Raw genomic sequence first — 27515 nt, forward strand, 5'->3', positions numbered from 1 at the left:
TGTTCAGTAGTGGTATTATTTTATTAGTGAAAATCCAGGAGGAGTCAGGAGGATACCAGTTTTTAATTCAGAGTGAGCAGTGGAGTCATTCTGTAACCTTGAGCAGGTCATGCAGTCTCTTGTTTTGTAATATATCCTGGGAAAGCTGTGTTGCATGGCATGTGTTATTAGATGTTATCCTTCCCTCCCCCAAGTCAATTCTAAATGAAAAAAAAAAGTATACAGTGTCACTGAGCTGCTAAACATAGCTGGTATTTCTTAAGGAAATAAATAATTAAAAGTAGCAGAGGGTGAGAAGGTAGTGGATGTAACAGTTGCATTTTAGAGTTAGCATGAGAACTTGAACGTGTTATTTAGTCATAGACCAGACTGAATTTTGCCTGTTACAGTTCTCTTTCTCATTCAAGTTCAGTATACACTGTGCTTAACTGCAATTTCACTGTGAAGTGAGTGTATATAATCTTTATTGCATTCTAAGAACTCACTCGCTAATCAATGGTATTTAGCTGTTAAACAAGTTCTTACTTCAGACTGAATGTTGTCTGTATTTGAGCTTTGTGATTGCCAAGATTGATAATCAGCTCTTGTAGCATCTAGTATTTGGCTATTACATTAACAATATACATATCAATCTCTTGTGTGGTTTTCCCTCATCTGACAGAGGAAGGTTATGATTATACTCTGCATTAAAATTACAAGATACCGATGAACTTTTGAAAAGTATACATCTGTTTAAGACTTAGCCAGCTAACCATTTGTCTAATTATATAAGGCACAATAGCATTAAATGAAGTTTTGCCATGCTTCATGCATACAAATACAGGGGTTTGGGGTTTTTTATACAAGATGCTACATCTGCAGTATACTCATTGCACAAAACACATAAATATGGTTTAAAAGAAGGGGCTTCAAAACTGTTATTTAAAGTACTTTGGGAAGAAACCAACTTGCCCAGTGAAGTGTGAGGCATAGCTGAATGCAAGTGCTGTCTTGTGCACGTGCATTATGGTGGATTCAAATTGAAAGCACCTGGATCTTTGTCCTGCTTTATTGCAGTCTGGTTGTACAGCTTGTTCCCGGGGGCTTTTTACTTGCCTTTAGTCCTGCTTCAGTTCTCAGCTCAGCTGGCATAAGGATGAAGAGGAATAGTGTTTGTCTCTACTGAGGATAAACAATGATTTGTAGTCTTCAAGAACAGCAATTGGGGGGGGGGGGTTTTCATATAACCCTAGTTATAAGCCTTAATTTATGGACCATGCTTAGTAGTAATGGAATATCAAGAATCTACCTGCCCAACTCCAGCTGAATATACTGAACATACACAGATAGATTTGTTTGAAGAGACAGGAATTTGGCAAGATTTATACAGCGTTTTCCAGACCTGCAAAATATGTTACTTTTCCTTCTGCCTTTAATTTAGATTTCCTGATATGGATCATGACAGTCCTGAAACTTTGTAACTGAATATTTGTAGGAAGTAGCTGAATGAATTTTCTTGCCTGTTAAAAATAAATATTGCCTCAGGCAATAACTGGAATAGAAAATACAAACCTTAAATACCTTTGCCAAGAAAATCTGAGCAAGCTGTAAGAGTTGTTTTTTTTAATGTATTAGAAGTTCAAGCAACCTTAACTTGCTGGTTCTTCCAGCTTGGCCTACAAGAGATGAATAACAACTTTGTGTGGAAAACCTTGTTCTCAACTTCCCACTGATAAAATTAAAAACATTCTTGCTTTAGTATTTTGATTTAGTATAATTAACATAATGACTTACAGTTTGATAAATGTTATTTTCATTACTACAGTGCCCTGAAGCACTGTATATGGAAAATTTTACAATATTATACAGATCTGGAGGTATGTAATGTGCTTGTCAGGCTATTAATTAACTTGCATAAAGTGTTTTGGGTTTTATAGCAAGTGAATTTAGAGTGTTTCTTTAGAAACTGAGTAAAAGTAAACAATCAGATCGCTTATAAAATGAAGTATAAATTAGACCATTCTGATGCTGTGAGGATATCCTTATAATATCCCCAGGCAGGTAGAATTCCAAGCACCTCATCATTCAGTAGAAGCTGCTTTTAAGCAGCATGCTTCTTTCTGGGTTTGGGGTTTTTTTTCAGTAATTTAACTGTCACTAAATAGAAACTGCTTCACTCATGCATAAATATCAGTTTTTTTCTTGATCCCTCCTGAAGTGCCATACCACGAAAGTTAAGAAAACCTCCAGTATTTTGAAGTGTGTTAAACTACAGCAATAACACTGTAATGTGGTATTACCTAATGTTTTCTTTATTTCCACCTTCCCCTAAAATTCTGTCGTGTATCTCCAGGTCGTTTGGATCGTTACCAGGCTGGCTTTTAGGTCTCATTTTTTTGACTGAGAAACACAAATACAAAAATGTCAGTCATAATCCAAGAAATGTTAGTTTGTTTTAAATGTAACTACTCCTGTTGTCAAAGATTCTGTATTATCCAGTTTCTTACTGTCTACATGGCCTGTGCTGGTGCCACAAATGATGCTCTGGCAGAAAATGTTTCATTTAATTAAACTATATTATAGTTTTTCAGTATTCTTTCTGAAATGTCACATTCTGACATTAAAACAAATGTCATAATTGTTGTGTGTACTGTGGCATAGTTACCATAGCAAATAAATTAGTTTCTTGGGACTTTTTTTAGTGTCAAAAAATAATTCTGTTCTTGGGATTTAAGACAGAAGTTTGTGATCCAAGAAGGTACAGAGCTGCTTTTGTTAAAATTAAGTTTATGCCATAGTCAGGAGTTAGCATTTGCTCTTTAACTGCAGTCAGAAGATTATAACAGTAAACAGGGTTTTTTTGTAGCACTTCTCATACATACCTACAAGAATGCATTATTAACGTGGCAGTAATGCTCATCAACTTCACTTCTGTCACAATTTGTAACAAGTTGAAAGCCCCAGTGAGGCATTGGTAAAGCTGCCAGCGGAGCTTTGAGCTTGACTTGTGGAGTCAGTCTGGGCTGCAAAATGCAGTGGTGTACTGATACAGACACCTGAAGCAGAGGGTAGCTCATTTAGGGGTTTCTGCTGCAGTTCTTCTGCAGAAGACACATCTGTAATAAGTTCCCTGCTCACTGGACCAATAAGTACAGAAATACTTGTTCGTTCTACTTTAAGGTAATAAATTTTTTTGAAAAAGGTTTCCAGAGCTGGATTGCCAGAGTCAGTGATACAGGGTTTGTTGTGGTCAGTGATGCAAAGTCCGCTGGCAGCTGGGCAGTATGGTACCCCATGGGAGTCAACGCTGGGGCTGATAACGTTCAACATCTGTATTAATAACCTGGTCAATGGGATGGAATGCACCCTCAGCACGTTTGCAGATAATCCTAAACTGGGCTGAGTGGTTGAAACCTCTGGAGGGTAAGACACTTGTTCAGGGAGAACTCAATAGGCTGGAGAAAATGATTTGACAGAAACCTCTTGAAATTCAACAAATGTAAATGAAAAATACTACACCTGGGGCAAAATAACCCTGTGCTATAGCATAGGTTAGGCATCCACTGACTAGCAGCTCTGCAGAAAAAACACCTGAACGTCCTGACAGAGGAAAAGTAGAATGTGAGTCAGCAGGGTGTCCTTGCTGTTAAGAAACCAGACACGTGCTGGGATGTACTAGCAAAGGCTATAGCCAGTGGGTCAAGAGAAGTGATTGTTCTCTATTCAACACTTAAGTCCACCTTTGACATACTGTGTCCAGTTTTGGCTCTCATACAGGAAAGACAGTGACATAGTAAATGGCCACTAAGATGATTAGTGTTCTGGAGCACATCTTGAACAAGGAGAGGCTGAGAGAACTGGATTTGTTCAGCTTTAGAAATCGAAGGCTAATGGGGGAAATGTTACTGCTGTCTTCAGCTGCCTAATGAGAGGGCATAGAGAGCCAGACTCTTCCTGAGGTGGTGCACTGTGATAAAACAGGAGACAGCGATCACAAGTTGCAGAAAAGAAATTCTGATTAGATATTGAGGGAGGCAAATGCAATGGGTATAGTTAAAAAAAAAAAAAAAAGGAATAAGCTCTCCATAGTGGTGGAATAAGCTCTCCATAGTGGTGGTAGTGTCTCTATCCTTGGAGGTACTGAGAATGTGACTAGGTCCTGAGCAACCTGCTTGATGATGGCTCTGCTTTGAGTGTGGGGTTAGACTATACTCCAGGTGACTTCCAGAGGTCCTTCAATGAGATTTATTTGTGATTCTGATGGGGAGATGAGTAAGAGTATCATGTAGCTAGGGCAGAAAGTGTCAGTTCCAAGAGATGAATTGGTTTAAAAAATAGTTTAAAAAAACAAACTGGAAAGGACTGTTTAGGGAAAAGGTTCTGTGTAACTTCTCTTCTGTTAGTTTTCAAATGAAAGGATTTTTTTCTCCTGACATGGAAACCATTTGAAATTATAAAACTGGTGGAGTTTACATGTCTTAATCTTTTAATACAAAGCAATACTGGCAAATGCTTGTGTATAGTGCACTTCCAGACTAATAAGCAATCCTTTATCTGACATCTGGCACTTCTCCCAGATAGCCTGCATTCATTTCAAACCCTGTGTTGTATGGCGAAGTAGGACTCAAAGTATTTCTGTATGCACAGTGAGGTAGGTAAAATGTTCTTTTTGGATGGTGTAGTGAAAAGAAGTGTCAAACATGCAAAAGAAGTTCGGCAGCAGCTCCCTCAGAGTGGTCATCTGTCCGGAGCTTTTCATATCCCACACACACCCCCCCACACACCCATAATTGCAGAAATGAAAGGACTTCACTTAGTGGAAGGTACGGAGAAATATTTTGCCAGGTAGTCTGTCTTCTTATCTACTGAAATTCTGGCTTTAGTGAGAATTGGGGTTTGAAAGAGTACGTATTACCAGGATAGATCATTTGTAGTGGAACAGAGATCTCAACTGTACTTCTTGAGGATTGCCAGCTCTTCCCTTGTCAAAAAAATGACTTGTTTCTCTCTAAGCCTGTAGCAGAGACAGGTTCTTTATTGAGGTTTATTGTGGTAGCTGTTATCCATTTACTGTTCTGTATTGTTTGTTACACATTCATTTCTCTACATATTTTTTGTGGCTTTCAGAACCACAAATATATTTTTCTTGGTAAACAGTTGTAGATAATGGAGCTTTCTACACGTGTGAATAGTTTTTAGAGGAAAATAAGGTTATTTGATAATCATGTAAAACCTTGAAGTCCTGAATAGAACTGTGTCTTGCTGAATGAATGTTCTGATATGATAAATTACTGGACATCTTAATTGCAGGCAGATTTCTAACTGAATGTTTTGCCATTCTTGGGCTATTTTTACCACATTTCACAATTCTCTAAATGCACTTTATCTGTGTCTTTGGTATGCATGAGTGCACATGCTATGAAGTAATTACTGATCTGTAAGAGCTCTGAAGCATTTGAAGGCTGAAGTAGGGGAGAAAACTCTCTCAGTTCTTATGTTCTAGAACTTTGGCTATAGCTCTTCATTTCCTTAAAACTTTCCTTTTTCTCAACTGTGGCTAACATTTGGAAACTTTAGATCGTACCTGGAAGTCATTCTTTTAATGTATATAAGTGATACAGCTGGAAAGAGTAATTCTATAAAAGGAGTGCAAGCAAGAAATATGGAATAATAAAAACATTTCAGTTCTTTTTTTACACAATCCAAGGTTTTCTTGTTAATGGGAGGCTCTTAAAACTGAAATTGACCCCCTCCCCCCCAAACCAGTTGCTGAGGTGTTGAGAACAAACCACCTTATTTATAAGCATTTGTTGTTGTATTGTAGGACTTATACTGTTCAGTTCTTTAAAATAAACAGCCCTTTATGGTCGGAGTTATTTTCTTTCTATTATGTAAATCATTGTGCATATATATATTAAAAAAATACTCCACAAAGAATTAATCTTACTCTATTAAGTCTAATAGCAGTATATAAGGAGTCTTCCTTTAGAAAAGCGTACTTTTAGCGAAGTCAGTATGTCAATGTTTTAAAGTTGGTTATTTTCTACAGCAGTTTCAAATTACTGATGTTTTGCTGTGATAAAGGCATATCAGTTGTTCCAGATACGCTATTTAAAGTAAGCAAACTTCTTGCTGTGACGCTGTGTTGGTTTTCAGCCAAAGAGAAGAAAAAAGCGGCTTACTCTAATTCCTTCAGGAACAATAATCTTTTGCCTTTTGAAAATGCTGCTTTACAGAGCACTTCTAAAAACACACTGTCTAAAGTCTTTTCATTTAATATGTGGCAAAGTGTATATTGTGTGTGTATAAAATCCACAGGTTGCCCTGAGGCGGGGTGTGTGTGTGTGACAGTTTTGTTATCGTCTTATGTGTGTTACACTATGTATGTATATGTTACAAATATGAAAGTTTTAATTTCATATTCTACTGAAGGGCTGGGTTCTGATATCTTGATTTCAGTTTCATTCAAAAAGTGTGGGACAATCATCCTTTTACTAACTGATCGATTTTAAACTGCATAGTTTATCCCTTACTTCGATACTGCAGTTGTTCAATGATGCTGTAAACTTAAGACTTATTTCAAGCAAACAAGTAATTTTCTTTTTTTCTCCTTGAAATTTTTATACTCTGGATCTTCAGGGGTGCTATTCTGAAGGATCAGTTTTTTGCCTTATAAACATCAGAATTCATTTGGCCTAAAATAATTTCATATTCCAATTTTGTCAGTTCAGGCTAAAGACTGACTTTCTAAATGGCTATCTCCTATTTAACCAGCTTCTGTATGGCTTATGTCTGCATAGTTTATGCGTGCAAGCATTGCTTAACAAGAAAGGTGGCTGTGATGTTGTGCATTTTAACATTTTTATAAAATGAATTAATCCCATTTTGAATCTTTTGATCAGCAAGACCATAACTCTTTACATGGCTTAGTCTAGTGGAAATAATTTTACCTTTAGAAACTTAGGGTCTGTCAACCCTGGGATTTATCCCATGTTGTGTTACATCTTGCTTCTGCTTGATGTTCTATTTAAATGTGCTGGAGCACACTTGCGTGTTTGGACATGGCATACCTTTCTCATGCTGTTGAAATAATGGAGCATGTCTGTTAAGTGGGATACGTTGAATGAAAGTAGAAGTAAAACTGTAAAGATTTCTATACTCCGGTAGCAGTGCATTTAATTTTGCTTCATTTTTAGTCTCTGACATCCAGCTTCCTGATATTTAAAAACTTTGATCCACCTTGAGTATTTGAAGCAGTAGACTGCCAGTATTCTTTGCTGCAGCAAGAAGGGCTTGCATCTCAAGGTGCAAGAACTTATTTGGGAGTTTAGTATGCTTTTTCTTCATTGCTCATGACCCTTAGTTCTAATCAGCTTATGCTTTTTATTGTGTTTATATATAAATACTCTTATGCTAGAGGATTGTGTCAATAAAGCCCCTGTTAGGAGAATTGCACAGATGCAGGTAACAATGCTCAGGTCACATGCAGAGTATGGGATAAAGGGCTAAATACAGTCCAGAGGAAACATTCTCCTTAATATATTAGAACAATGTAGGAGTCTGTTTCAAAAGGAAATACACTTGCTTTTACTAGTAGATCTTTCTATGATACAATTTATAGAGTTTTAACTGGGTGCTGTGTGGAGAGGTGTTACGATACAATAAGGTGCAGTTTCATTCAATTGACAACCAATTTAACATGTTTCTTTGAAAGGAGAAGATTCCTTGCTGCTTGTGCATGCTACTTCTGGTGTTCATCTGATAATACTCAAAGCTAATTCCATTTGCAAAACAGGGGGGAATGGTCCAGGTGAGTTTTAGTGAGTTGAATTTGCTTGCCATACAATCAGCTGAGTTCCAGAGAAGGCTCAAGCAAGGAAAGGTCAGGGACACAGCCTGATGAAGAAAAATAAAGCACAAGAAAATGAAACCTACTTCTCCAGTGGCAGCAGCAAGCTGTTCATGAAATAGCACTGTTGAAGACAGCTTACTTTTCTCTAAGAGATTTCATCCCTGTATAGATTGAGAAGAGCTTTTGCCTTGGAAGTGTACCTGGCCTTGAGCTTGTTATAAAGGTGTTTTGCAATGCATCTGAGACCAATGTGTGATGCCTAATTCTGCTGGTATTCAGGCTGTATAATTTCTCAGAATACTGAGGAAACTTTCAGAAATGCTGAGAAGCTAGATGCTTGTAGTTAGAGTTCACTGGAAATTCTTTTTGCTTCAAATCTTGACCAAAGTTGGATACCTCACTGTAGATGAAATTTCTGGTTTAGTCCCTCAAGTTTTGAGTCTTTTTGTCCATTTCTAAATGATTAGAAATGTATTTGTGGTCTGGTATTTTGGATCACTGTTGGCCTGTCTGTAAGAAAGAGTTAGTTAATAGCTCAAGTGTTGCCTCTAAGTGAGACTGGTCTATGCATGCAAATCATATTATCTCACATAAGGTGATGGCCTTTACCTCTGGCTAGTTACGGCTAAAGCCTGTAGGGAAAATTTAACAGTTGTTAATGTGACCTTGTAGCTATACAGATAAAAGCTTGTTCTGTTAAAGTGCTGGTGATCCTACAAGTGTCGTTTCGGAATCCCCCATATTCTGGAAGAAGATACAGAAGTTGGCTCACAATTTGGAAGCAGATTTGTAAATCATCCTATACTTATTACAATGCAGAGAACAGGATGCACCTATAGAAGTTTACTGTCACTCCTGTGTTGTGTTATAGTATAGCTAAACCAAGTTAACTGTACTGAAAGAAAGTAAAGTGTGGGGTCGAGGAGGGAAGATGACTCAGGACTGGCATCTAGTCCACATCTTTATGTATGAGGAACTTCCAAACACTGTTGTCCTATAGCCCTGTGGAAGAAACTGGGAGTTGCATGCACTAAAGTGCCACTCCTGAGTTTCTAGGAATTTTCATTTCTTACATTTTACTTATATTTTTTGTGCAATTTTAGTTTGAGGGTGACTTTATAGGGTTGTGGGGTTTTTGTGTAGACTAATACTCTGTGCGGTGCTTTATCTCTGCCTATCAAAGCGTGTTGCCAGCAGATAGTATGTAATATATAGTACGTCATCTCATCTCACAGTTCAGTTTGTGATAGCAAGAACTTTGAAGACAACTTCTGTGCTCTACCCGTGCCTCAAGCCCATACGTTGCAAGAATAAGTCCTTTTTAAAATAGTTTTCTGGAAAAATGAATATTAGGATTTTGCAGGGAATTAACATTTTCTAAAACTGGTAAATTGTTTTGGGGGAGGGCACAGTTCTTCAATACCTGTGTTTTCTTTTTTCCTGAAATGGTTATCTGTTTTAATAACTGGACCTTCACGAGTATTTTCTGTTACTTCTCTAGTTAACTAGCTGAAAAACTTTCTTTTCTCTGAAATGATTGCTTTTGTCTTAGCCAGAAGAGGTTGTTATAGCTACTGGGTTTGTTTTGGTTTTTTATAAATAAAGTATTTTGGATTACAACCTATAGTTTCTCTTCATTTGTAAGCTCTTAATATGCCTTACTTTAAATACTCTGAATTAAAGTCTGTAATACACTTTTAAATACTTTTCAATAATGTTGATTCTAAGATTTTGTGGGAAATATTAAAGTGCAATTAGGTCGTATTTTTGAGATCGACACATGCTTTCTTGAAAGCTAGAGTAAAAAGCTGGCTGCTGATTGCTGTGTAGCAAACTTCCTCTTCAGGGCTGTGGTGTGTCCATGTTCCCATTAGTATGTGCTGGTAACAAAAACCGGAACCACACCCCATTGTATTACTCTAAATTCACTTGTTTGGAGTTGATGTATTTTCTCCCCGTGTTGATCTTGTCAATGTAAGCAGCTGGTTGCTGGAATGTACATGATGGACCCCCCAGTTTCCTTGACCATGCCAGAAAGAATTATCTTAGCTAATGAGAGAAGGTTAATAGGCAGCGTTGTCTTCTGAATGAATCGATGAGGTACTTCAAGGCTTTGTTTATGTTAAATTTATCAGAACACTTAACACTGCAAGTTAAGCTTGTGTTTAACAAGCTTCTTGTGTACAACTGAAAAGGGAAACCATTAATCATAGAACTTCAAATATTAGTGAAATGCATCAAAGAGTGAAAGTGGGAAGATGGCAAGTGTGATACCCGAAATGGCAATAAGCTGTTTTCCCCTCCCAAATTCAGTGAACTTTCAACATGGTGCTACATTGTTAGCATGTCTATAGCATCAATTCTTGCTCTGTCATTTGGAGAGTATAACTTCATACTTCCTACACGTTTGTGAGGTTTTAGTTATGCTTTGTCAGGACCTTTGTGGTCTTGTACATGTGATGCAGCCCAGGTGTTCAGATAGATCCCTTCCACCTCAGTAGAACTTAGGTGTGTGCTTACATGAATTGAAGCCTAAATTACTAAGTATTGATTATTGCGATATTGTAGTTGTTGATGATGTGTCCAATGGAATATTAAATGCACATCTCTACTAAAAGAGCAGAAAAAGGGGAGGTTGTCATGCAAAACAAACGGCTTTTGTGCAGCCTTAGTACCACAGATATTTGCCTGTATATGTCTGAAAAAAAGGCAGCAGCAGTAGCAATCATCCCTGTCCTGAACTTACCACAAAGACAGATGACCATAACTAGGTGTTTACTTTCAGGCTATGGGTCTCCTTGGCTCCTTTTATGATTAGTGCTACATGTTGTTGTAAGCCATAGCTTCAGCTTTGATTGTGAATATGACCTTTTTCTCATTCTTTTCCATTCCCTGCTCTTCTGCTCGCAAAACTAAGGAAGGTGCTTTTAAGTAGAAGGCTGTCTGTGTGCCAGGCAGTTACTGGAATTCATTTTGTATTTTGATCCTACCCTTTTTCAGCAGCTCTTTAACTTTTGCGTGCTGCAAGAAAGTTTTTTGGAAATAGTATACTTATAACTGGCACTACAGCCCAAAAGGCACACATAGCTTGACAGCACAAAAGTAGTAAACATAATTTGAGGTTATAGTAACTTTGAAAGATGAGGGTGTCACTGGAGAGCTTTTTCATATTGCTTACAATCTGTGGCTCAAAGAAAACAGAAAACTTTGTCTCAGTGCCATGACAGACAATGCGAAGTATACTAACCTCCCCAATGCTTCATGTCTTTGCTATTAGTAAAACTGAAAAACCTGCCGGGTTTTTCCTTGCTGGAGTTTAGAGCTGGGAAGTGTGCTTTGATATTTTATAGAGAACAGGAGAGCAAGAACTGACCTGGCTTAAGCAATACCAGACAGAGTGCATAAAATGCTGTTCTGTATGATGTGGAATGCTTGCCTCAAACTTCGTTAAATGCAGACTGAATTTGCAATTATGTATGAATTGCATTTGGTAATAACCTCAGGATGTTGTTACTAAGGACTCATCTTGCCCTTATCCATTTTCTCCATCCATGAAGAAGGAGAGCCTAACTTTAGGAAACCAGGAAGACATTTTATTACTGTCCATAGAACCTTTTCTCTTTAAGAGAGTTCTTTGAAGTCCTCAATCAGGAAGCTGTTAACACATAACATCTCAAAATACTTTTGTAGGAATTGATTAGTTACGTAAATGTCTCCTTGTACACTGGCTTGGCAATACCTAGTGAAAATGCAAACAAAAATATTACCTATACCATATAAATGCAATGGAAGGAAAAAAAAAATCTGAGTGATGTGACAGCAAAGCCAACTCAACTTTAAGCTTTTTAAACTGTGGTCAGAAAAAGCTTCGAGTTGTGCATAAATATAAGAAATAGTTCCGTACTATTATAAACTCCAGTTTTGTTTGTAAAGCTGTTCTGTTTTTTATAAAATCTTCTGAAAGATCATGGGTTATACTTGTTAGTTGTTTCCCATTTGTAAAGTACACATCTCTGGTCTCTGATCCTAACCCTCATCTGTCAGGTCATCTTTTTATATTAATCGTCTTTGTCTTAATCTTTCCCTATAAAAAGAAATTACTCCAAGTGAGCTGAAAACGTGGTCTTAAATTTACTTTTAAGGAGGTGAAGAGAATTGGTTAACAAAAATGTGATTCACCATAGAAACAGCTCAGCCAATAGCATATATGCAGTAAATTAACCATTTTCTGGTACTTTCATATTTGATACGAAACATAGCAACATGGTGATAGCTTGACAACAATAGCAGCTGCATATATTTTTCTTCCTTTTTTGAAATGATGTTCTTGTCGAAAAAATAGATTCCCTGGAAAGTAATTTAAATTACAAGTTTCATCACAAAAATTCTGTGGGTGGGTACAATAGGCTAGAAATTAAATTAGTGATTTGTATAATAAATGATGGTTTTGATTTGATATGACACTTCTAGTCTCTTACAAGTGACATAGCTACAGGCAATAGAATAATCTCTCCCCCTTGTGAAGATAAATGTCGTATCAGCCCAAACCATCTTATATTAAATTACAGCTTCCCTTTTTTTCCATATGAAAAGATTCATGAGACTCTTCATTAAATAATAGCACAACCCAATTAAAAGGGTACTTTGGCCAAAATGTCTTGAAGATATTTTCTAATATCAGGCATGTAGTTAATTTATATAGGGTACTGCCATAAGATGCCTGATCCAAATAAAGGAATTTTCCTTTATGCAGCAAGTGGCGTGATTGTGGCCACACTGAGCTAGAAGGTGCTTTTCTTATCTCAGTTAGACTGAAACCCTCAAATGCAAATGAAGTATGATGATAAGAGGAATCTAGTATCTTGACTTCCTTTCTTGGGGGGAAGAGGCATGTTGTACGTGTGGCTTTTGTACAACTTGATTGTGCTCATACCGTTGTTTTTCATGTTTTGGCAGAGAGAAGGAGCAAGAAAGGGAAGAACAGTTAATGGAAGACAAGAAAAGGAAGAAAGAGGATAAGAAAAAGAAGGAATCTGCTCAGAAGGTAGGTTTTGATATTTGAATTTTTCTATTCAGCCGGAACATAAATAGTTTTGGGGGTGGTAAGTTGTTAAATTGTTTGTATTTGAGCTTAAAAACTTGATTGTTCAGAGTGATGCTTCATTAATGACTATTTTTTGCATAATTTTCCTGGAACTTAAGTGTTTAACTTAGACATTTCTTCTCCTTAGTGTGTCATGTGAAGTAAAAGAAGTTTTTTGATATAAAGTATTAAACAAGTTATTGAACATGGGTTCTCTTGACCTGTGCAACTCCTGCTGTTTTGAGGTGTTTGGGGATGGGAATGCTGCCGGGCTTTTGCAATTCTTGCAGTAAAATTGACTTAAGTATTTTCTAAAGCAAGAAGATACGGGGTTTTTTTTGTAAGTCCTTAAGGAAGTTTATAAGAAATATTTACTACTGAAGGTTCCCTTTATTTTTTGCTAAGTATCACTTAGGTTTTATGTTTTCTGTAGCTAATAGCACTTCTGCTGAACTGTATCAGTTCAAGTCTAAGCCATGGAGAATTGATAAGTCACTGAAAATTGTTTTTGCTCAGAAAATGGGTTTGAACTTTTGCTGTATTAGAAGCTCTCTGTTTTGCTGAAAACCGAGTAGATTGTTCTAGGAGTTAACTTGACATATGAACTTGAGTCTCTTGCAGCTTTATCCATTCTTTTTACTGGTACAATCTTTTCTGTCTAGTTCTGGGCTTCCCGGTACAAGACAGGTGTAACCATCCTGGAGCAGGTCCAGCAGAAGGCCCCTAAGATGATTAAGGGACTGGAGTATCTGACAAATGAGGCAAGGCTGAGCAAGCTAGGGCTCTTCAGCCTGGAGAAGGCTCAGGGGAGATCTTATCAATCAATGTATATAAATACCTTGTGGGAGGGAGTAAAGAAGATGGAGACAGGTTCTTCTCAGTGATGCCTAGTGACAAGGCACAAGGCATTGTGCACAAATTGAAATACAGGAAATTCCACTTAATCATAAAAAGACTTTTTTTTGTGCATGTGTGTGACTGGGCAACCATTGAAACAGGTTTTCCAGAGACGACGTGATGCCTCCATCTTTGGAGATGTTCAAAAATTAATTGGATGTGGCCCTGTGCAATCTGTTTTGATGACTTCACTTTGAGTTGGGGAGACTCCTGGGAGCGGGAGGGGAACAGGGGTGGGAACTGTGGACTAGATCTCCACAGGCTGTCCCTTCCAACCTCAATGATTATGTGAAATTGAGAGCAGAAAGCTTTACTTTCTTTCAGTAGTCTCTGTTTTTCAGTTGCTTCAGTAACAACAGATCCTACGAAAGATCAGACGTTACTCTGTTAGATTCTATAGGTTTCTGCTGAGAACAGCCAGCACTGATTTCAGTTAAATTTTGGCTTATCCAGGGTCTTATCTAGCTTTTTCACCAATTTGAGTCTGTCAGTTTAAATTATTGAATTAGGTGCGGACAAACTGGTGTATTTCTGTTGTCTTTATCCAGCCATTGTGTTGATACGTCCCCAATAATACTGCAAAAGATCAGTAGCTACAGAACAAGGTTTCTTCAGTGTCTTTTTGCCTCAGTGTTGCTGCTGTTTAGTGTTGAAGTACAAAAACTATATGTAGAAACCAGGGGGAGCAGATGCTGGTAAGTAACGACTAGTGACTTGAGGATTATGTGCTGATATTCAATGATACAAGAGAAACTTGAAAAGGTTGTACCGATCATCTTGATAACAGTGCTGTGAGTGTTTACTGAGGAATTGGTGCTTTGAATACAAAGGAGATTTAGCAGCTTTCCTGTGTGGTCCCTCACCTACTAAGTTATTCAGTATGATTGAATGTTACAATATTTTGCCAAAATCTTGGGAAGGGTAAACACTAAATAAGTTGATCTCCTAGAGACCCAACTTAACAGTAATACTTGGAGATATCTGGGGATAGCAAAGCAGGCAACTGAATGGACAGAACATAAATGTGTGTGTTTGTTCTTAGTGACTGTGGGGGTGTTCACCAAATAAGCAGTAATGATTTGGGGGTACCTTTTTCAGACAGAGTTTGTCTGAAACAATTGTTTCTGTCTGGATCTTCTGAAACTTAAAAAATAAAAAAATTACTTCAACAGAGATTATGCAGGCAAATTCACAAACTAAATTCCTGTGGCTGGTGTCCCAGGGGCCGTTTGGTAGCTTGTCAGAAGGCTGAGTTTGACTCCACCTTCCCATTTACTATAGCTGCTCCTGCCCTGCTGATGCTTCTAGGTTGCCCACAGAGAGATGACAGGTGTAAATCTAAGGCAGTGTCACATTTTCTCAACTTCTGTATTCTAGACAAAAGAATCGCAAAAACAAATCATTTTGACTAGGAGAGAGACGCAGTATAGGCACAAGTAATTTTTTTTTCTTCCTAAAGCAAACTGTGGTTATCATGTAGAATTCTTTAAAGATTTGGTAAAATGGGGTTCTTCCAAGTAGACAAGTTACTAATTTACTGAACATGTTTACTGTTGACCATAGTAAACCTATCAGCATTAGCAGATTGGATTCATGAATAACTTTTTCCCCCCCTCTTCCTTTTCCTTTAGTAGTGGACCATCAGAGTCACTTAAGTGCTTAACAATTTTTAACTGTTACAGAAGAAGACGTAATTTGATGCATACAGGATTTTTCACAAGTGAAGTGAATGTTGATGTCTGGCTTGGTACAGACGCAGTTTTGGTACAGGTGCATTTTTAGTGTCTTGGAGACTTTTGGATTACCTAATTCTGTGAAGTTAGGATGCCTAAGATTTTGTATTATAGCGAATGTTCCACTTTGCATATTGCAGTGTTCATCTTTGCAAAGTGAATGATGCCATAGCAATTCAGTACAGTTTGTCTTTTTATTCTTTACCGTACAAAGGAGTTCTGGCTTGGTTGGTTTAAACAATAAACTGCTTTTTACTTGTGCTTTCATTATTCTATACTGTCACTATGTGCTTTCCAGAATTATGGACTAGTTCAGCAATTTCTTTTAAGAATAGGTGTCATAGAACCTGACACATGATGATCTTTAGGGTTTTTCCATTATTGTGTAGTGGAACTCATGATCGACAGGTTCAAAACATGCTACAATACACATGATTCCAGAGAATATGCCAGTGGTATGTTTGTCTCTACTATAGCTTGAAATCTGCTATGCTGAAAGAATGTAGAAGTACAGCAAAACCACATATTGAGTATGTTGGCCAGCGTGATGGCTCACTTCAGTAATCAACTTCTTATTGTTTTCAAGAGATTTTGAAGTCTGGTGTTTTATAGATATTGCTGGTACTTTTTGTAGTTGTGGCAATGAATCCAGTAAGGTTTAGGATTTCTCCTTGGAAGAGATGTCATGGGAAAGGTAAAATGGGAAGATAGCAGAAAGACTGCTATTCTCACCTCTGGTTACTCCTGTGGAAATTCCATTGCCAGCCCCAACAGTCTGCTGTAAGGATACTCTTACAGAAGGAAGTTTTCGTTACGCTTTAACTGTAGTACTTCACCTCCAAAATCTGAAAGAACTGTAGTGCTATAGCACATGTTTATTTGTGTTTTGGAAGTCCATGTTTGGGATGAGGAGGGGGGGTGTATACCAAAAATCATCATGAGTGAAGTAATTACGGTTTCTGCCAGGGACTCTTGCATCAGGCAAAGGTATTATAGGAGCTGTAGTATTTTTGAAAACTTCATATATATGACTAGGAATACTGTTTAGACTTGTAGTTCATCAGCTGATTATTTTCATGCAACAACAAATACTGTTCTTGTGCTAATAAATTAAGGTCATGATTTAGTGCAGCCTGTTCAATGTTTGTTTTGAGGTTCTTAAAACTCTATTTACATTCTTGCTCTTAATTTGCAGGTCACAGATCAAAAAACCAAAGGTAAGAATCTGATCCTAAAGAGTATTTTTTAATTGACTTGAGCCAAGACTCGGATCTTGATCAAAACTGTTGGAAAAGGAGGGGGAATTATGAGTCAAGATGAAATACTGAAGATGTGTATTCAGAAGAAATAAAAAACTAGAACTATCCATGTTGTCAGCATCAAAATACTTGAAGAGGGAATGAGGATTGTGGATAAAACAGGTTAGCTGAAATATTTAGTTTACAGTTTTGCAAAGGTTTTAGACAAGTAACCAAAAACTGAAACCACCTATATAAATGGAATGGAAGACAGGGAAAGCACTGCTTGTGGTGAGGTACCAAAATGAGTGAAAGTGACTTGGTTTTGGAAACTTAAGAGAAGTTCAGGCACTTAAAAGTTCAACAGATAAGGCAGGACTGATGAGCATCTTGAAAGTTAAGCTTATTTAGCTGATCTAAAAATATATTTAATCTTGATTTGCATGTCAGTTTTCTAAAAATTGTGTGAGGAAATTGCCGTTATTGACAGAAAGGAACTAAGATAGTAACTTGATTTTACAGCTAACAATACCTTTGTTTGGGTTTGGGGCAATGAAGCCTATATAGAGAAATCAGAAAACCCTTATCAAAATAAAATGTGGGGAATAACGCATTCATGTTGCCAAAGAGAGACTTGCTTGTTTTGATCTTACATTTGTAAGAGGAAGAGTTTTACTGATTATGTTTACTTTGCTGGGGAGGGGTTTCTGGACATCCTTTTCTTGTATTAATCGTCAACAAAGGCTAGAGTAGATGTGTTAAATTTTCCTTGCCTTGGGAGTCTGATGTCTTAGCAATTACACCTTCTAGGTGCCTGGCTAGGAATTTCTTCTGCTCTGTTTCAAAAAAGCACATGGAGAATGTCAGTCAGGGGTCACAAGTCTAGAGTCTCTTAAGCAAATTTTGTGATGGTGTTAGTTCCTCAAGGATTTGTTTGTGGTTTTCCTCTTCTCCAATGCATAATAGCCCTCAGAAGCGGCTTGTCCTGGCTTATAGGGGCACCTGGTGACCAGCTGGGAAACTTTAGGCGAGTCCAATACAAATGCTGTATGTAGGACTGCCTTTTGGGTGAGAGTGAACTATTACTGCCTTATTTAAGAGCAGTACAGAGAACTCAGATTTGTTAACTCTGAATCCAAGGGGGGGGGGGTGTCCCCTCTTTTTGTTTGTTTTGGCAGTGGCTGTGTAGCCTAGTAAGCAGGTGAAAACTTAGGATCTGATTTCAGATCTCCCATAAGGGGGTGATGCATAACAATCCAAAAACCAGTTGAAGACCAGCGAACAGAACGGGGGTGAAACCAGTTATATTTGACTGCTAATATTTTAAAATGACTCATTGCCCAGGGTGGTATTCTTTCCCAACTTAACATTTTCAAGAAATTTGGGGCTTATGGTGAAATACTTGCTGAGGGCAGAGTTTCATCCTGGGGTACAGAGTTGCACATGGAAGCACGAGGTTTGCTGCTACTGCTTATTCCTGCTTCTTTAATTAAATTGTTCTTCGATAAGGTTGAAGTTGCACAGTATTTCAGAGAAGAATGAAATTATAAAAGGAAAGAGTCACAGTGAGTTCTTGTAGCTAACACAGGTTTAAGTGGAAAAATTTCTGATTTTCATTCTTCCTGTTTTTCAGTGCCCGAAGTGACGAAACCAAGTTTAAGCCAACCAGTGGCTGCCAGCCCAATTGGCAACTCTCCATCGCCACCAGTCAATGGTGGCAACAATGCCAAAAGGGTGGCAGTACCGAACGGACAACCGCCAAGCGCCGCCCGCTACATGCCTCGGGAGGTGCCGCCGCGATTCCGTTGCCAGCAGGACCACAAAGTGTTACTGAAACGTGGGCAGCCCCCTCCGCCATCCTGTATGCTCCTTGGGGGTGGAGCAGGGCCTCCTCCCCCAACAGCACCAGGAGCAAACCCAAACAACGCACAACCAGTGACAGGAGCACTGCTGCAGAGCGACAGTGGGACTGCAACAGGCAAGTAATAATAATAATAATATTAAATGAACACGTGTGTGTGCATGGCAGAAAAGGGATCACTGAAATTGTGCATAAGCATGTCATATAATAAAACTCCTCAGATTGCTTTTGGAGAGCTTACTTCTACTATTTTAGTATATAGACTTTTCTTTTGCTGTTAGTGGTGATGGATGCAATTCTTACTACTAGATGGAACAAGAAAGAGGGTTAATTTTTTTAAAATATGTCTTGGGTGCTTTGAATCAGATGCTGTAATGCTCTTAGGACCGCAGCAAGGTAAACATAATGCATGGATAAACAGCATTTTATGGTTGTCGTTGAATAGTTCTTAATAGCTCTTTAGGTTTCTTTGACATTAATTTCCTATCTTGTCACTTTTTTATATGATCTAGTAAAACAGACATGTAGATACCAGGTCTGCAAATGGCAGGTGTCTGTCACTTCTGATCTGGATGAAATAGAAAGATGGTCCTTTTGCTCCTGACTTTTTTTAGTCGTAATCTTGTTTTTCTCCTTAGATAAACCTTTTTATAGAAGTGGTGATTGTCTTGTTTTTGCTTTTCTGTTCACTTTGAATTTCAGAAGATAAATTGATTTTAAGATTAGTTGTTTTATGAGCATGGGGAAATTGATTGCTCCTGAATTTTTAAGACCCTTGGAGAATTGCAGTAACTGTAATAATTCCTTCTTAAGTTATGATAGTAGAACAAACAAAATTCCACTCAAAACATCTGCCTCCTAAAGAAAAACTTAGGTGATCTGATAAGTCAAGGACAACTTCAGTTCTAACAATAAGGGTGTTTAAAAAAGAAATAATAGATGCTTGATAGTCAAGAGAAGAAAATAACGATACCACTATGTCTGAGTTTGCCTTTGAAAACTATGCCATATTAATGGGATTTTGTTTTTTTTTTTTTTTAACCACAGTCTTGGAGAGCATAAAGTTTTTATAGTTCTTTATGGTTCAGAAGAAAAAACAGAGGTGACTTGGAACTCCAGAATCAGGGAAGCTAGATGGGATGGCTGTCTTTATTAAAAAGGATTCTAGGAAAATGAATAATTCTGTTTGTTTTGTGGTTTCAGTACTTGAATTCCTTTGTAGCAAATTCCTGTTTGACAGATTATTTATCTTGTTGTCTTTGATGTTCCCAATTTAATAAGGGGGGGTGTGCGTGTGAATTTCAAACTACAAGGGCAAAGTTTTAGCTAATCAGTTTAAAAACAGATCTCTCAAGAGATGGCTGATTTTGATAAAACACCTGAAACATGGGGAGGGTGGGGAACTCACCCCAAAGTCTTCCAACTATATATAAAATCCTAGCATTATGTCAGCATTAGTATACCTTCACAGTAATTGTAGTAGGCTGACAAAGGAGACTTTATGGTAGTGAAGCATTCTAAAAGTTTTCAGAATTTCTCATGAACAGCATTTTTTGCTGTTGGATGTACTATATGAGGACACTTCTGAAGTAGGAGAGGCTCCTTAAGTTCTATGTAAGTAATTTGACACCTGATATTTGTTTTTCTGAGACTGAAATTTGATTTTATGAATTCTCATATTTTTACATTTAGCTTAATGGTGCATTAACAACTAAGATGTTACATTGATTGTGGCAACTTTTTATGCCAATGGTTAATTGCTTTATCCTGATGTAAGTCAGGAGTGTTGCCAAGAAAGATATGGGTCCTTCAGATCTGCATCACCCTATCCAAATTTCTACACCATAACACAGTTAACTGGGCTGGGGGGCTGACTTGGATTAAAATTAACCCAGGTTGTCTTTTAAAGCTAATTTCAGTCTGGGTGATTTACCAGTGCAGCTCACTGAATATCAGTGGGAACATATGTGCTAGCATGTGAGAGTAGGTGTGCCAGAGGAGTGGGAATGAGCAGCTGGACAAGAGAAATGCTGTCACTTGGAGTGCTCCATCAAAGTGCTTATGGAAGTATGGTGTTGCTATCTGTTTCGCACGTCATTAATCCCATCTGAGATCCTGGCTGTTTACAAATTGGATTTCAGGTTGGGCCCAATTCTGTCAGGCACTTAAGCACTGATACTGTGATTAATTCATCCCACGTGAAAACAAAAGCAGGTTCCCAAAGGGGAAAATAATGCAGCTTACCTAGTCCTTCACATTGTTATATTCGCCACATATCTATAGATGGTGTTGGTGAGGCTTTAATACAAAAAGTCAATACATAATCCTTCTTTTTCTACCAGAATTGAAATGCTTCTGTAAGGTGGTGAAACTCTAGTTCCCTGACAGATTACACCAAATTTACTATTGTCCCGTAGCAATATGGGGGGTTGGGGTGGAGGGTGGTGTATATAATTCTTCCAATACCAATGATATTCAGGATATGCAAGACAATTTTGAAAAACAAAGCTTAAATTTTATTGGTGAAAGTCTTTAATTAGTTACAATACTTTCTTAAGAAACACCACCATATCTCACAGCAAAACTGCATCTTCATTTCAGGACTCCATTTCAATACTTTCACTTATTTCAGTTCCATACTCTCATCCTTAAAAAGCAGTCATTTCCTGGTAACTTTTTTCATTTTAGTCAGATCAGAAACTTGTTTATGTTCAGCATGTTATTAAGGAAGAGTCAGTTTTAGAACCCTTACCCATTATCTTAAGACAAAACCATAAATTGCCAAAATTTTGTTACCACTGTCAATGGCAAAGGGAGGCTGGTTTTATAGAACAGTCCATTAACTTGTGTCCTAGTGCGCTATGTTAGGAAGTATCCCAATCTTAATACTTTTAAAATGTCTTTGCAGAAATGAAATATGAAATGCTCTGTTAAAATCACCAATGTGAAGATCTTGCTAAATGTATAACTGCCTATGCATCATTCATTTGCTGAATCATTGCTAAGTTCAAAAGACAGCAATCTTGCAGTCTTTTAAACTTGTCTTTGGCTGTCCTCCTTAAGCTATTCCTGTGATCAGTCTAATCAGAAAGTTTTTAAATTGGGGGGGGGGAAGGGAGGGGGTTACTCAGTGTACTAAAAAGATAGCAAGATACAAATATCGGTGGACAGTCAGACTTCCTTGCTATTGTTAAGTTTGCACTTGAGGTTAAGGCAACAGAAGGAACAGAATGTGCATGGGAACTGCTTGGTCTTTTGGATCTTGGTGTCTAGGATTTAATGGATGAAGACAAACTTCTGTTCATCAGTATTCAAAGCTTACAAGAGAGTTCTGACCTTGCTGTGAAGTCTGGATCTTTACTGGTGGCCCTCAATGAAGGGGGATCTGGAAGACATTCAGTGGGTGTTCATTGGTTAAGCTAATGAACTGAAAGCCTGAGACAGGCGCTGAAAGCTGATCTGTTCATGTTCTATTAAAAGTATTAGCAACCAGAAACTGTGGTCTTCACTTTTTGAATATATAACATAGGAACTTGGGGGGGGGGGGGGGGGAGGGGCCGCAAGGGGAGGGCCTTATTTTCATGGAAGCTGTCATATGAGCCAGTAGTAACAATATATATTCAGGTATGACTACTGATGCTGATGTTACTATGAACTTTATGCTCTGCAAAATAAGTTAAACTGGTTGGGTGGGATAACTGAGTAAGACTTAATATATAAGGATTCAATACATGGTTTTGTAGAAGGGAGTGTGTTTAGTCTTCATCACTGGGAATTTGTGGCGAGGGCAATTTAGGGTCCCTTGGTATTAAAAATACATAGAAAAATGAGTGGAACCCTATATAGAGAACACCACTGAAGTACTAATGGACTTAAATTATTTAGAGGATCAGAAGTAATGATGCGGATGGCAAGGGAATCTTGTCTGATGTTTTAAACTAATGATGATAACGTGTCTGCATATATGCAGACATCGTGCTGCCAGCACTGACATAGGCTTCATCCATCGTGGCACTGTGTTAATTTATGTCTGCTTTAAAACTGTATACAAATACTTTGTCTATGTGAAGTCATGCCACATAGGACATAATAATAGTTCACCACAGATGAAAGAAAGGGACCCTATTCATTGTCGTTCATCCTGCTAATTTCCTTATAGTGACTCCAAAGCTCATTGAATTTGCAGGTTGCCGTGTACAATGTGCTAAGCCAGCAAAAAACTAACCCATCAGAAAGTGGACAGTTTTGTGTTGAATTAGTGAATACAGTTGACTTAGTTAAAGGGCTTAACTGCCATCAGAACTGTCACAAATGAGAGGTGAAACTTGGGGAACTCGACGTAGGTGTAGAGCTGGTGAGAGAGAGAAGGAAAAGTGAGATCTTTTACTAGCCTCCATCCAGTGGCAGGGAGATCAGCTTAGGTGCTTGCAAAACCACAAACTGTGGTTTCTAGGGTAAATATAGCAGTGACACAAATGTGGGGTAATTACATACTGAATGCAGCTTGCACGTTACTACATAGAAATTGTAATTTGTGTAGCTTTGGACTCTTTTGATTTACAGTAACTTTTGGAAATAATTTTATTTGTTTTGCAAAGAGTTGATAGAAATTCCTAGTAGCAAAATCAAGTTGAAAAAGAATAGACTTCTTCAGCTTTATATATTCATTAGATGCTTTTTGTCTTCAATCCTTTATCTGTTATAATTACTATGTTGAACTTAGAGCTGGACTGTTAGCAGAAGTAGTGAGTCAATGGTGAATTCAAATGTCAGCAAAATGCTTGTGGGGAGTTTGTTGAAAGAAATTTTTTTATCAGTATTTTCAATGGTGTTTTCCAGCCTTCCAAAGCAACTTTGTTACACATTTGAGGGAAGGGTTCTGATTAATGAAAACAAGTAATCAGTGGTGTCAAAAATGTGATGTTCAGTGCTTGTAAATAATATTCATTATTAATGACCTTTTTGGGTGTGGGGTTTTTTTCTAGATTCAGCAATTGGAGGTGCTGCTGCTTCAAATTATGCAAATTCCACTTGGGGTCCTGGAGCCGCCTCCAACAACGGCACCAACGCCAACCCAACTCACATCTGGGACAAGGTGATTGTAGACGGGTCTGACATGGAAGAGTGGCCTTGTATTGCCAGCAAAGATGCTGAGTCTTCTTCCGAAAACACCACCGATAACAACAGTGCCTCGAACCCTGGCTTGGAGAAGAACGCTCTGCCAGGAAGCACCACTAGTAACAAAGGAAAAGGAAGCCAGTGCCAGTCTGGAAGCGCTGGAAACGAATGTAATCTTGGGGCCTGGAAATCTGATCCCAAGGCTAAATCTGTTCAATCTTCCAACCCTGCTGCCGAGAGTAACAATGGACTAGGTAATTGGAGGAACTTGAGTGGACAAGATAGAATTGGTCCCAGTTCTGGCTTCAGCAACTTTAACCCAAATAGCAACCCGTCTGCTTGGCCGGCACTGGTTCAAGAGGGCAATTCTAGGAAAGGGACTTTGGAATCTGATAGTGGTAGCTCCAATGCACAGATTAGCACAGTAGGTCAGACCTCTAGGGAACAGCAGTCAAAGATGGAAAATGCGGGTGTTAACTTTGTCTCTGGCAGAGAACAGGCTCAAATTCATAACACTGATGGACCAAAAAATGGAAACACTAACTCCTTGAACTTAAGTTCACCAAACCCTATGGAGAATAAGGGAATGCCCTTTGAAATGGGCTTGGGGAACCCTTCCAGGAGCACTGACACCCCTTCACAAAGCACTGGAGAAAGAAAGACTGGGAGTGTTGGATCTTGGGGTACAGCTAGGGGGTCTTCTGGAACTGACACAGTCTCTGGACAGAGCAATTCTGGAAACCATGGGAACAATGGAAAGGATAGAGAGGACTCCTGGAAAGGAGCTTCTGTTCAAAAACCTAATGGGTCAAGAAGTGATTCTTGGGATAACAATAACCGGTCTACGGGTGGTGGGTCTTGGAACTTTGGCCCTCAGCATGCAAATGAAAGCAAATGGGGTGAAGGGAACAAATTAACATCTGGGGTCTCTCAGGGAGAATGGAAACAGCTGTCTGGGTCTGATGAACTGAAGATTGGAGAATGGAGTGGTCCAAACCAACCAAATTCTAGCACTGGAGCATGGGACAATCAAAAAGGCCACCCTCTTCCTGAAAACCAAGGCAATTCCCAGGCTCCCTGTTGGGGAAGATCTTCCAGCTCTGCGGGAAGTGAGGTTGGAGGTCAAAGCACTGGAAGCAACCACAAAGCAGGAAGCAGTGACAGTCACAATTCTGGACGCCGATCATATAGGCCTACGCATCCTGATTGCCAGGCAGTCTTGCAGACTTTGCTGAGCAGGACTGATTTGGACCCCCGAGTGCTTTCAAACACCGGCTGGGGCCAAACTCAAATTAAGCAAGATACCGTGTGGGATATTGAAGAGATGCCACGGCCCGAGGGGAAGTCTGATAAAGGAACTGAGGGGTGGGAGAGCTCTGCCACACAGACAAAGAACTCAGGGGGCTGGGGCGATGTACCCAGCCAAAGCAATCAAATCAAGTCTGGATGGGGTGAGCTCTCAACCCCAACGGAGTGGAAGGACCCCAAAAATACTGGAGGATGGAATGACTATAAGAACCCCAATTCTTCTAATTGGGGAGGAGGAAGACCAGAAGAAAAATCATCTTCCTCTTGGAATGACAGCTCTAGTAAGGATCAGGGGTGGGGCGGACGGCAACCTAATCAAGGCTGGTCTTCTGGAAAGAACGGCTGGGGAGAGGAAGCTGACCAAACAAAAAACAGCAACTGGGAAAGTGCAGGAAACAAGCCAGTGTCTGGTTGGGGTGAAGGTGGGCAAAATGAGATTGGAACTTGGGGTAATGGTGCAAATACAAGCGTTGCTTCAAAGGGTGGATGGGATGATTGTAAAAGAACTTCAACATGGAATGAGACGGGTCGACAGCCCAACTCCTGGAACAAGCAGCAGCAGCAGCACCAGCAGCAACAGCAGGAGGCTTCTGGTTCCTGGGGTCCACCGCCCCAAACTCCAAATAATGGGCGACCTCCAAACCCAAACTGGAACAGCGGACCACAGCCAGCTGCCCCCAAAGAGGAGGAGCCTAGTGGCTGGGAAGAACCTTCTCCACAGTCAATCAGTCGAAAAATGGATATTGATGATGGCACTTCAGCGTGGGGAGATCCTAGCAGTTATAACTACAAGAATGTGAACCTGTGGGACAAGAACTCACAAGGAGGACAGGCCCCACGGGAGCAGAGCCTGCCTACTCCAATGACTAGCAAATCACAAGCATCAGGTACTGGTCTTGTACCTTTTTTCAGCAAGCTCCTATATATGAATGTAATCTTAATGCATAAGAGATACTCGTGCAGCCTCCAATTCCTAATAGTTTTATTCCATAAAGAAAACCAATTTCTTATTTGAATATTTGGTTTTGTATTTCAAGTGTCTTTAAAATTTGAATCAATCAGTCCTCTGCTTGTTGTGACTCGGTAACTCTGATCTGAATACTTGGTCAGCTTGCCAGTAAAATAAAATGTTTGTTAGCTGACAAACTTCTGAGCTCTGAAGAAGAGTTTGAATTACAGAATCATAGAATTATTAAGGTTGGAAAAAAACCTTTAAGATCATCAAGTCCAACCATAAATGTAGCACTGCCAAGTCCACCACTAAACCATGTCCCTAAGCACCACATCTACACATCTTTTAAATACCTCCAGGGATGGTGACTCAACCACTTCCCTGGGCAGCCTGTTCCAATGCTTTGACAACCCTTTCAGTGAACACATTTTTCCTGATATCCAATCTAAACCTTCCCTGGCACAACTTGAGGCCGTTTCCTCTTGTCCTATCGCTTGTTACTTGGGAGAAGAGACCAACACCCACCTTGCTACAACCTCCTTTCAGGTAGTTGTAGAGAGCAATAAGGTCTCCCCTCAGCCTCCTTTTCTCCAGACTAAATCACATTTTTTTGTATGTAACTATTAGAGAAACGGTGAGAAATTCTTTACTTTTTTTTAGTCAAAGCCTTTTTGCTCTGAAACACTCAGTTCACACTTGAAACTGAGCAAGTCTGTGATTTAGTTTTTAGCTCAGTTTGGCTCTGTTGAATGATAAAGAATACTTAGCAAAATATTTTCTCCTTTGAAATAAGGACAAGAAAAAGTTACATAGCCTGGAAATATATTAAGATGTTATTGTTACGTAATCTCTTCTCTGACTCAGACATGCTTTAAAGAATACTATTTCATTTTAATATGTTCTTTAAATATGTCCTTATTCTTTCTTCAGTATATGAAAACCCTGAGTTAGTCTGATGCTTTTAATTAGTCACAAAAGTTTACGAGACAGGAGGACAGCATTAGATGTGGGGTTCATGTTTAACCTGGGAGAATATTATTACTCATCATAGCATTCTTTTTCATCCCTAGAGGTCAGTGCCCACTCTAAGTTTGATGTGAACAGTTGTCAATTCTGTTGCACCCACGCTATTGAGAATCTAAAGTCCTCAACAGAAAGAACGAAGCAGTAGATTAATGACGTGGTGCTGCACTGCAGTAAATAGTTCGTTGTCTAAATGGTCTGTAATGAAAACTCTTTCTCCTTTGTGCAGTCTGGAGCAAAAGCACTCCACCTGCTCCAGATAATGGTACGTCTGCCTGGGGTGAGCCAAATGAAACCAGTCCTGGGTGGGGTGAAGTAGATGATACAGGAGCATCGACAACAGGCTGGGGGAATGCACCTTCCAACGCCCCGAATGCCATGAAATCTAGTGAGTATAGGCCAGATACCAGTTTCTTTGCAATGGTCCTGGAGATTTTTAGTGTTTGGCCTTTTGATATAGGTCACCCATGG

At 38.9% G+C, this 27515-nt stretch overlaps 1 protein-coding gene across 1 annotated transcript in view; it reads left to right on the forward strand.

The window, feature by feature from the left end:
- The first annotated feature begins 7780 nt into the window (after nt 1-7780).
- The window catches only part of TNRC6B (trinucleotide repeat containing 6B), a 52681-nt gene continuing 32946 nt past the window's right edge, over nt 7781-27515 (forward strand). The window contains exons 1-6 of the mRNA XM_009289995.2: nt 7781-7789; nt 12792-12875; nt 16740-16761; nt 18416-18760; nt 23629-25956; nt 27274-27432. Of these exons, the coding sequence (XP_009288270.2) occupies nt 7781-7789; nt 12792-12875; nt 16740-16761; nt 18416-18760; nt 23629-25956; nt 27274-27432 (2947 nt within the window). The remainder of the gene's footprint in view (nt 7790-12791; nt 12876-16739; nt 16762-18415; nt 18761-23628; nt 25957-27273; nt 27433-27515) is intronic.

Source organism: Aptenodytes forsteri, unplaced genomic scaffold (assembly GCF_000699145.1).
Source record: "Aptenodytes forsteri isolate BGI_AS27 unplaced genomic scaffold, ASM69914v1 Scaffold284, whole genome shotgun sequence".
Lineage (NCBI taxonomy): Eukaryota > Metazoa > Chordata > Aves > Sphenisciformes > Spheniscidae > Aptenodytes > Aptenodytes forsteri.